A 10,654-nucleotide genomic window follows, 5' to 3' on the forward strand; every position below is an offset into this window, starting at 1 on the left:
TGCTTACTCTTTGGAAGGAAAGTTATGACCAACCTCGACAGCATATTAAAAAGCAGAGACATTACTTGCCTAACAAAGGTCTGTGTAGTCAAGGCTATGGTTTTTCCAGTGGTCATGTATGGATGTGAGAGTTGGACTATAAATAAAGCTGAGCGCCGAAGAATTGATGCTTTTGAACTGTGGTATTGGAGAAGACTCTTGAGAGTCCCTTGGACTGCAAGGACATCCAACCAGTCCATCCTAAAGGAGATCAGTCCTGGGTGTTCATTGGAAGGACTGATGTTGAGGCTGAAACTCCAATACTTTGGCCACCTGATGTGAAGAGCTGACCCATTGGAAAAGACCCTGATGCTGGGAAAGATTGAGGGCAGGAGGAGAATGGGACGACAGAGAATGAGATGGCTGGATGGCATCACCGACTCAACGGACATGGGTTTGGGTGGACTTCAGGAGTTGGTGATGGACAGGGAGGCCTGGCATGCTGCAGTTCATGGGGTCTCAGAGTTGGACACAACTGAGCGACTGAACTGAACTGAACCTCAGAGAACTGAGCCTCATTCACCCCTATCCACTGAAAAAGCATTATTCCAACATTTCAAACAAAATGAGGTTTTCCAAGTCATGGTATGCCAAGTGCTCCCTCAGTTTGGAGCTGAATTTCTGCTCCTTTTGAAGTGAAATGGCTCTGCTACTCTGAGGTTAGCAGTTGGCTCCCAGATCAGTGGTTGGGCAGCTGATTTCACAGGTAGTTGGCAGGCCCAGGAGAACTGAGGCCTGCAGACTCGTGCTCAGGGGGTCCTGTGTCCAGAAATTTACTCTCACGCAGGCAGGATGCAGGTGTGGGAAGGGCAAGAGAGAGTTCAATTAACTGAAAATGAGATGCAAGCCTTCACCTCCAGGCAGGAGCCTCGAAAAGGTCCCTGCCTTTCACTCAAAAAGCAGATCTGATTTACCAAACACTTTTCTAGAAGGCAGTTCGCGCATAAATCAAAGTCCCTGGTGTAGGGTTTACAAAGTACTGGCGTGTGGGTGGGGCATGGGTGGGGCTCTGGGTCTAACTGCTCAGAGGAAGGACAGCCCCCGGGACACAGGTGTTCCTACAGTACTCAGAAGGACCGGGAAGAAGCAGGGGGCGCTGGGAGGACTCAGGACGGCTAGTGAAGGAGGGAGAAGGCCTCGGAGGGATAAGGACAGCGGGAGAAGGGTAAGGACTCCCAGTGAGACAGCGAGCTGGCCTACAAAATCCCCACAGCCCCTTACGCGCACGCGCAAAACCCTGCACCACCCCCTCGTTCGTGTTTCCGGCTACTTTTTCTGCATCCGGGGCACGAGAAGACTCCGTTAGGCCTCGGGCGGCAGCCCCTGACCGGAACCGGAAGTGGACCCCGAGCCAGGAGAAGGAAGCCGGTGGCCGACCCGTCAGCAGCCGGCGGCGGCCTCGAGGGGCGGCGCTGCGCTGCTCCCTGCGAACCGGTGCCGCGGCCAGGCGGGTGGCCGGCCCAAGGGCCCGGCGCCATGAAGCTGTACAGCCTAAGCGTCCTGTATAAAGGCGAGTCCAAGACGGTGCTGCTCAAGGCCGCATACGATGTGTCCTCCTTCAGCTTTTTTCAGAGATCCAGGTGAGCGGGCCCTCGAGGGCGGCGCCCGGACGGGGAGGCCTGGGGTCCGGGTTGGAGACCGCCCGGGAATCGAGGCCCGGGGCTTGGCCTCCCGCATTGGAGCCGGTGGCCTTTTCCTCGGCCTGTAGCCCATTCTGGAATGTAGTCCGTAATCCGGGTTTTTCAAATTTTCTATGTTATAAAAATGACCGGGGGGCTTTGAAAAAGTGCAGATTCCCCTAGGTTGACGCCCAGTTGAGTTCCAGCAATCTGTATCTTAAACCAGCAACTCCCACTCAGTGGTTCTGACCCAGGAAGCTCACGTGACACATCTTAAGCGCCACGTTTGTATTATTTGGCTGGGCTTTCCAGCAGTTCGGTTCCTGGTACACTCTGTCATATTACGGAAGAAGTCACTGAGGCCCCAGGAGATGGATACCAAACCAGCCAGGACTCCAACCCAAATTGTATGCTCTTTACGGTTGGCCTCTAGTGGTACAAAAGGGTTCTACAGTGAAGATTTGGAAGGAAGCATGGAGGTTTTAGGGCTTACAAGCCTTTGAACATTTGCGAGGCACTGTAATGCAATCAAGTCCGTGTTAGAAGTATCACAGACACTTAACAGCCTGTTCGTGGGAGGGGTGACGGTGACTCAGGCACAAAGGGAGAAAGACCCTACAAAGTCTGTGGTCACCCAGTCTCCAGGTCTGGTGGCATCTGGATTCTGTTTGCATTACTTCATTGGGCTGTTTCGTTCTTGATGAGAGTGGCTTGCTGGCGGGATCTCAAACAATTCCTCCTGTTATTTTGTTGAAACTTTCTGCTGCTTTTTGGGTCCTTCTTGGTACTTAGCATTCTCTGTCATGACCTCTAGTCTCTGTTCTGTGTTGCTGCTTTTCTGTGATGGAACTTTGGGTGCTAACTTGGTTAACTCTTGATTCTTTTCCTTTCTCTCTTTCCCCTACCCACATTTACTGATGATCCTCAGAGATTTCACTTTAGGACTTTAATCTCACTGGTTTTCGGTATCCAGACCAGTTTCAGATAATTAATACAACTGCAGTACTGTAGGGAAATCTCTACAAGTGTCTCTTAAAACAACACATAGTCCAGTTGAGCCCATTGTTTTTCTCATAAGTCCTCCTGTCTTCTGTCCTGCTCACCTCATGATTACCAGAATGCGAACCTCAGACCTTCAAAACGTTTTCCAGCTTTTCTGGCACTTGTATGCAGAATGTCACAATGAATGCAGTTCTTCCTTTGTCTAATTATAGTTCTACTCTAAGCTCCGTCTCTTTTTAGTTTTATTGCAAGGACTTCCTTATTTTAAGACTTACCTCTAAGGGATTTTTCTGATCCTATTCACTCTCTCAGGATAATAATAACAAGTAATACTATGCGCCAGACATCGTGCTAAATGCTTATTTAGTCATCACAGCACGTCTCAATATATAGACGCAGTAAGTCCCTTACCAGAGGTCACACATCTCGTAAGTGGTGGAGCTGGGATCCCAGCCAGGGAAGTCCACTACAGACGTTGTGAGTCCTCACTCTGCTGCGTGGCTCTTGGTGTGATCTCAGGAGTATATGAATCTGCTGGAACCAACTGTGGATTCCACAAGTCAGGACCCTGCGCTGACAGCCCTTTATATGACGTTTCCAGTCAGAGGCTTCTTCTTAACTCTGGTTCCTCCAGCTGGACTGTTGTCACCTGTGACTCTTCCATGCTGGCCACATCTTTTTCTTGGGCCCATGAACCTCCTCCTCTCCCTCAGCCGTGGTACAAACCATTTTCCGTTTCCTTGTCTTGGCTGAGCCCTTGCCCTCAGTTCCGTCCAGAGTGTCCCGGGCCTGTACAATGGATTAGCCCCAGCCGACCTGAGGCTGGAGCCAGCATTCACTGAGGATGCCTGTCACATTGCAGGGTCCAGCGCGTGGCAGCTGCCATAACTGACTGTGCATCCGCTGAACAGTTTTGACCACTTAGGTGTCTCCATCACAGATTTTATTTCTTCCGCTTCTTGGGAGTTAGTGGAGCCTTGAGAACAGGAGCTGGCCTCTGCTTCTCTGCTATGTCCCAAATCATACTCTGACCAAAATGTTAAATTAACTATAACCTGTAGAAGATTCCCCAGAAGTCTGGAAGTGGGTTATTTGGGTCTGCTCAGTAGCAAGCAAATGTGGTTTGAATGGTTGTGATGATGTGTAATTATCTGTATTCATGGACATCGACAGAGTGTTTATTAGTTCTTCCTAAGGTTGGGAGGGAAGGAATGAAACCAGGAAGCAATGTCTCCTTAGTGTATAAGCTCAGGGGTCACTTTGCATTGTATTGGGGACAAGGTGACAGGAACAGGTAATATGTGTTGTGTTTCTTAGCGTCCAGGAGTTCATGACCTTCACAAGTCAGCTGATTGTGGAGCGCTCAGCGAAAGGCAGCCGAGCTTCTGTGAAGGAACAAGGTAAGAGGGCCCACCACCTGGTAAGCGCGTGCTGGCCCAGCCACCCAACTCAGGTGGCCCAGAGCTCTGTCCACAGGAGGGCTGCCTTGCGACGGAGAGGGCTCCCAGGCCCACAATCCTCTGCTGGCTTCTCTCTTCCCTCCTCCTCCATTTCCTGTTATGCAAAATTCTATGCCCACTGATGGTATGTCGGTTGCTTGGTTAAATCACCCCCAAAAGCTTAGACTCGCTTACAGTTAGGGTCTGCCTCTCTTGGAGCAGTAAGCAGCTTTCCTGCTTTGTCCTCTTCTGCCTTTGGAGTTGTAAACGTCTCAGAAAAGGACCTCCACCCAGCCTTGTTGAGGAAATACTGTATTCTGTGCTTCTTAGTGCTTTTGCCCAGGAACCTGGAGACCCCTTATTTTTCCTCATGACCTTAGTTTTTTCTTCTTCATGATTCAGGTTTCCTGTAAGAATTTTTATGCATTTATTTTAGGGGCACTTGGTTTGCTATGATATCTCTGAATCCTTTCCAAATGACAAAAAATCATTTCAAGGATTGTGACTGTTTTGCAGAAGCCCTATACAGGCTGTACCTTTTGATAATTCGATGACATCAGCACAGTCGTACTTGAGACCCCAGCCAGCAGTGGCTCATTTTTTTCTGGATGGGCTTTATCTCTTCCTCCCTCTCCTGCCCCATCCCCACCAAGGCTCACCACAGAGTGGAGCAGGCTAGGTTACTGTAGTGAGGAAGCCTAGGGCCGTGACAGGTGATTTTCTCAAGCCAGGAAATCTTTTACTGAGTTTTTTGTGTATATATGAAAATGGAAGCCACTTAGCTTGTCCAGAGTTCCATCAGCTTGGGAGCAGAGCAGAGCACCTCTGAGGGTTGCAGCTTCCAAGATACAGGGGAGCCTGACCTCGAGCTCAGGGTAGGACTCAGACGAGCCCCTGGGGCCGTTTCCTGGGGTATTTCTGCGCCACTATGGTCCTTGGACCCTGGCTTTGCGCACTGGGCCTTGGGACTTTCACTCACCCTGAACCACATGTTGGTCCACACTGCCAGCAGAGCCCCCACACGTGCTACCCTATGTGCAGGACTTCACCATAAACCCAGAGGACAGAAGCCCAGCACTGTATCAGTCCAGCGGCTTTGGGGGGTGAGAAAGTCTAAAGCCCTCATGCCATCCTCTTGTCTCCTTAGAATATCTGTGCCATGTCTACGTGAGAAATGACAGTCTTGCAGGAGTGGTCATTGCTGACAGTGAATACCCATCCCGGGTGGCTTTTACCTTGCTAGAGAAGGTGAGTTTGCAGCTTGGCTGGACTGTACTTGGGCAGTCAGGCATGGACTGGGGCCAGGAGTGACGTAAGGGATGAAATAGTGTGTCCAAAATCAGCCTGCTTTCAGCCTCCTCACTCTAAACCAAGAGACAGTCTGGGAGCCTTCTCATTCCTGTCTGTCTCATCCTGCCCTACCCCCGTCCCCCACTGATTTCTGCTTCTCATCCTACTAGTGTCCCTGGGGCCACCTTGGCTCTCCTTGTAAGCCACAGAGTGCCAGCATCTCCCCTTCCCGGTGGGGCCCTCAGGTCAGCTCTGGCTGTGCTTTCGCCCCCACTCACTCCTCTTGCCAGCTCTGCTCCTGCTTCCGCCCTGAAAGTCGTGACTTTCAGTTCCTTCTGAGCCACACTAGGCTGCATGTTCTGCCCCATGACCCACCTCCCTTCTTCCCCTCCTCCCCTCTTTCAGGCCATCCCTGCACACACCAGGCTCCTCCCCACCTGCCGTGCTTCTGCTCAAGGAGTCCCCCTGCTGGCCCATCCTGCAGTTACAGCTGCTCCTTTCCCCAGTGTGGGGCTGGTGCCTCCTCATTCTTCAATGTGTTTCTTTGTGGTGCGGATGATAAACTCCTCAAAGACCCTGACCCCACATCCCCTAAAACACTTGTGCGTAAAAGCGCATGAAGTCTGGTGGCTGCTTAAATTCAAAGGATCTAATTACCTTTTTGAAGAATTGTTTTGAAAAATTAAAGCTCCAATATCCTTTTTCCTGGAAATTCACAACCTGAGAAAAGTGGAAATCTGTAATTTGAATTTCTAATAATTTATCATTCCCAGATGAGGTTCATATCAGGCTGGGCATACTTGGATTTTAATTCCAAGAATACTGAGGAAGAAGAAACTTGGACCTAGATTTTCTCCCTTGCCATTAGCCATCCTCCTCTGCCTTCCTCTGTGGGTCCTGGGGTCCTGAGAGCCTCTTTCGGATGAGCACTGAGATGGGGGTGTTGTTGAGCTCCTCTGTCTTGCAGGTGCTAGACGAATTCTCCAAGCAGGTCGACAGGATAGACTGGCCAACTGGATCCCCTGATACCATCAGGTACTCAGGCCTGGACAGTCAACTCAGTAGATACCAGGTAAGGCGCAAAGGCTGTGAAACAGAAAAGCCAATGGCCCTGATGGTTGTGACTCTGGGTGATGTGGAAGTTGATGTTCTCCTGAAGATCGCAGGAACCTGCATTAAGACCTGAGCTCCAAGGCAGGCTTTTGCTTTTCCAGCATGTGTTTAAGCAGCCTGTGGTTCTTAACTTCCAAAAGTATATCCAGCTTGCTTGGTTTTGAGCCCTGTTTCCAGGCAGCCACTCCAGTCCTGACATTTTTATTTTTGCTTCTTCCCTAGAACCCCCGAGAAGCTGACCCCATGACTAAAGTGCAGGCTGAACTGGATGAGACCAAGATCATCCTGGTAAGTAAGTAAATTAGGGGACCAAGTCCAGAAACAGGCAAAAAGATTTGCCAGCAGTCAAGCCCATGCAGCTGATGCTTGTTTTAATCATAGTCAAAGCACTTCTGAAAGTGGTGGTGGCCCACCTGTCCCTGTGCATCAGAGGCTTGAAAGCCAGACTCTCTCAGACAACCACTCTGTGGTTCTGCCTCCATGGTGCCTGCCTTGGCCTGACCCACAGCCCAGCAGATTCCTTCTTTTCCGAGTGTGGGTTTCAGTGCACACTGAGGCTCTCTGACTAAATACAGGTCCCGAGTTGTCAGAAACAGGCCTGATTGAGAAGAGCGGGAACCCTGCATTTTACCTGAAATCTAGTTTGCAATTGCTGTTTTCTGCTTTTGTTTTTAAACTCTGAGTTACCTTTGGCTTTGGAATGAAAATTAAGAGATGACAGTCTTCAGGCACCTGTCTGTCTTCTGTAACGTTTCTCCAGGTTTCCTAACCAAGCCCTGTCTCTGCCTTCTGCTGCCTCAGAGCCTCAGTCTGTGAGCAAGCACACAGAGGCAGGGGACACGCCCACTGTCTTTCCTTGTCTGTCCACAGAGCAGATGGGTCCAGGTCACCCAGCCCATTCTGGCTACAGTGATAAAACCTGGATTACTGGTCATGCTGCCTTTTATCCATCCCATTCATGTCTTGATCCAGTTAACTTTTTATGGTGGAAATCTGAGTTGCTCAGCCGTGTGTAGAGATAAAGAATGTTTTTGCTCATTTCTCATTCTGTGCCGTTTGATACGTCCAAACCTAGGGTAATGCCAATTGCCTCTGAGGGCCTTGCAGTTTAAGCAGTGGCCATCTGGGGTGGGAGCAAGTCAGCCACTTCCTGATGGCCCTGGTGGCGGGGCTAGGGGCTCTTGTGAGGACGTCCATCCCTCATGTGTTTGGAAAGGGTCTGTCTGCACTAAGTGCAGAGGCGCTCTCACAGAGCTGATAGTCGTGAGATTTGGACACAGTTCCGCTGGGGGAAGCATGACACAGCTGTGCAGTAGGAATGTGTGTGTGTAAACACAGGCACAGGGGACCTCTCCTGGAGTGTGGCTATCTAAGCCTGTGCTTTGGAGGATTTGGTGCAGTGCTTTAAGTCCAGTTAGAACCTTCTAGATCCTCCAGGAAGGTCATTAGGCCTGTGTCCTCCACAGGCCTGGGTCACTGTGTCTTGATGCTCACATGTGGGGGAGGAGCCCAAAGGAAGCACTTTGCTGTGACTGAGCTTTGTGAGGGACTGGCGTCTGCTCACCTTGTGAACAGAGCAAGGCATTCTTTTGTATCTTTCCTCTTGTCCAGCACAACACCATGGAGTCTTTATTAGAACGAGGTGAGAAGCTCGATGACCTGGTATCCAAATCCGAAGTGCTGGGAATACAGTCTAAAGCCTTCTATAAAACGGTGAGTGTGTCCTGGCCGCTCCTGGGCACCCTGTCAGTCAGCTCTCCCTGCCTCTGGGCTGCTTCCCCCCCTCCCCCAACCTCCCCAAAGTGAGGATGGGTCCTCCTCACCCCTGCTGTCTGAGGGGTGCCACCTTCCCAGAGAGGTTCCGACGTTTCTGATTTGTTAACTTGGACTGAAGTGTTGCACCATTTGGACAGTAGGGGTGCTGCATTTGCTTGGTCAACCCACACGCGTTTGCTGTCATGATGATGTCCCTTGGAGGGAGACGCCTTTGGGGTTAGGAGGTATCTGAACAGGAGGTGAAGGAGGAGGTAACAGAGGCCCCATGAACCAAGTGGGTACCTCTCTGCTCTCTGAAGATATCCTTAGTGAGAAATACCCCCATGGGGTCAGATAACTTTATGGGGAGTCAAGGCTGGAGCGAAGGAAGAGACATTCTTGTTCTTTATACTTGGCTAAACAACAGGAAGTTTCCTTCCTTATCGATAGCATTAATGGAAGGTGGACAGAATAATCTTGGGAGTGTGAACTACTTCTGGATGGCTTCCCTCCACTTCTCTCTGCTTGGTGATTCCAGAGCCCCTACTAAGGCCAGCTGGTCCCCTCAGAGCTCCCAGTTCTACGTGTGCTGAGGTCTACCTCTTCAGCTCTGTTTTGTCTCTCTCAAGGCCCGGAAACAAAATTCGTGCTGTGCAATCATGTGACGGCTGCCAGCAGAGGCCCCTGCGCTGGAACGTCACCATCATTCACATCAGAACCACGGCCCCCCAGGAAGCAGAGCCACCTTGTAACAACCCAAGTGGGACAGACTCAACTTTGGCTTTGGAGCTCCTGGGAGAAACCGAAGGGTGGATGGGGACCTGGGGGTGGGGAACGTTCAAATTCACATGTCTAGTTATTTTTGAAAAGATACTGAGGCCCCTAAATGTGTATTTGGGGGCCAAATGGAACCATAAAACTCAGTGACTCCATAGATGCTACAGGGCTCATTTCTAATCCCCTGGGAAGGATGTGGGCCCCCAACTTGTGCAAGGCCCATGGGGGGTTCAGAGCCAGCTCTTTGTGGATCTTCACATGTTTGGGTTTTGTCTGTATACTAATTATTAACACTACAAGGAGCAGGGTGCCCTGACTCCAGGACTGGGGAGGGACAGCCACTGTGGGGCTGCAGTGGGCATGGGGGCGGGGTGGGGGGCTCAGGCCAGTGCTTCTGTGTTAGGAGGAGACAGCTACTGGACTTCATAAATTCTGAGACCTGGTTTGCATTCCTGCTGAGATTGACTTTGACTTTCTGCGGTACCCATCCAGCAAGCAAGTTCCGTAAAGAACGCTAGAAGTAGGGGAGGGGGCGCTTGCCCTGACTTGCAGTTTGGCTTTGAACATCTGGATCAGAGCACGTGTGCTGCAGTCTCGTGAATAGTTGTCATTTGCCTCTCTGGTGACAAGAAAGACTGTTCTGACAATCACCTGGGACTTATGTCTTAGCAAGTGACCTTCACTGTGGCCACCATTTCTAGGCACCAAGAGAAGATGCCAGCCAGCCTGGGGGCTCCCAACATCCACTTGTGGTCTGAGCTGTCCACACTCCAGCCCAGCCCCCAGCAGAAGCACTGCTGAGCACCCCGGCCCTGCCCCCAGCAGCATGAGGCCTATGGCTCTGAGACCCTGCCCTAAAAGCAGGTGCAGGGAGCAAGCCAGGCAGCAGCCCAGGAGGTTCCAGCTCTTCTCAGCCTTGCTGGTCCTGTGGGCCCTGCTGCCGTGTTGTAAACCGCCTCCTAGTGCCCTGCTGTGCTTGCTAAGGACACAGGCTCAGGACACACCCTTGAGAACCAGTCTCCATGGACGCCCCTGTTGGAGCGGTATCAGTGTGGTCTCATCCTCCGGTGTCCTTCCCTGAGCCCTCTGTTCTTGCCCTGCCGAGGAGGTCCACTGCCCTGACAGGAAGTGCCTGTGGCCTTGAATTCCCTGGCATGGGCCAGAAGTGGGATCTGCGTGGCCTCTGAGGACCCACCCTAAGAAGTTTACCTGCCAGCTGCTCGTTGTCTCTGGCCACTGTACCACCAGAGGACTTGGCCTAAAAGTAGCCTACCCATGTGAGTTCTGCCATGTTTACCCCTGAAAGGCGCAGACCTGGCCTGCTCACTGGTCTCTGATGTGGCCATGACCACCCCTTAGGGATGATTGAGAGGTGTCTGACTCCTCCCACTTTGGAGGGTACTGGGGGTGGGGGGTGGGGGGTGGCCAAGATTGGGAAGAGGGTGACAAGGGTGAGTAGGGCTGGCCAAGCCCTCTGCATCCACCCTTCCTCCAGCTCCTCTTGTCTTCTCATGTTAAATCATTTGGCAAAGTGTATTTTAATAACTGCTGCCTAACTTTTCTCTGTGTTCTGTTTGGAAGGTTCCTATGTGGATAAAGTTGTCTTTTGAAATTCCAAAA

The 10,654-nt window shown here is 51.2% G+C and overlaps 1 protein-coding gene across 2 annotated transcripts; it reads left to right on the forward strand.

The window, feature by feature from the left end:
* The first annotated feature begins 1,387 nt into the window (after positions 1 to 1,387).
* YKT6 (YKT6 vesicular SNARE protein) lies at positions 1,388 to 10,654 on the forward strand. 2 transcript variants are annotated; one of them, XM_086396113.1, is made up of 7 exons: positions 1,388 to 1,619; positions 3,978 to 4,060; positions 5,247 to 5,347; positions 6,357 to 6,461; positions 6,725 to 6,790; positions 8,114 to 8,215; positions 8,887 to 10,654. In XM_086396113.1, exons 1-7 carry the CDS (start codon positions 1,516 to 1,518, stop codon positions 8,920 to 8,922), a joined length of 597 nt encoding a protein of 198 aa, XP_086252239.1. In that variant the 5' UTR covers positions 1,388 to 1,515; the 3' UTR covers positions 8,923 to 10,654. The 2 variants fall into 2 exon arrangements, with proteins under 2 accessions (XP_086252239.1, XP_086252240.1); XM_086396114.1 differs by having other exon boundaries at positions 3,985 to 4,060.

The sequence above is a fragment of the Bos grunniens genome, chromosome 4 (genome assembly GCF_055505025.1).
Source record: "Bos grunniens cultivar Pamir isolate PY7600 chromosome 4, Bosgru_T2T1.0, whole genome shotgun sequence".
NCBI lineage: Eukaryota > Metazoa > Chordata > Mammalia > Artiodactyla > Bovidae > Bos > Bos grunniens.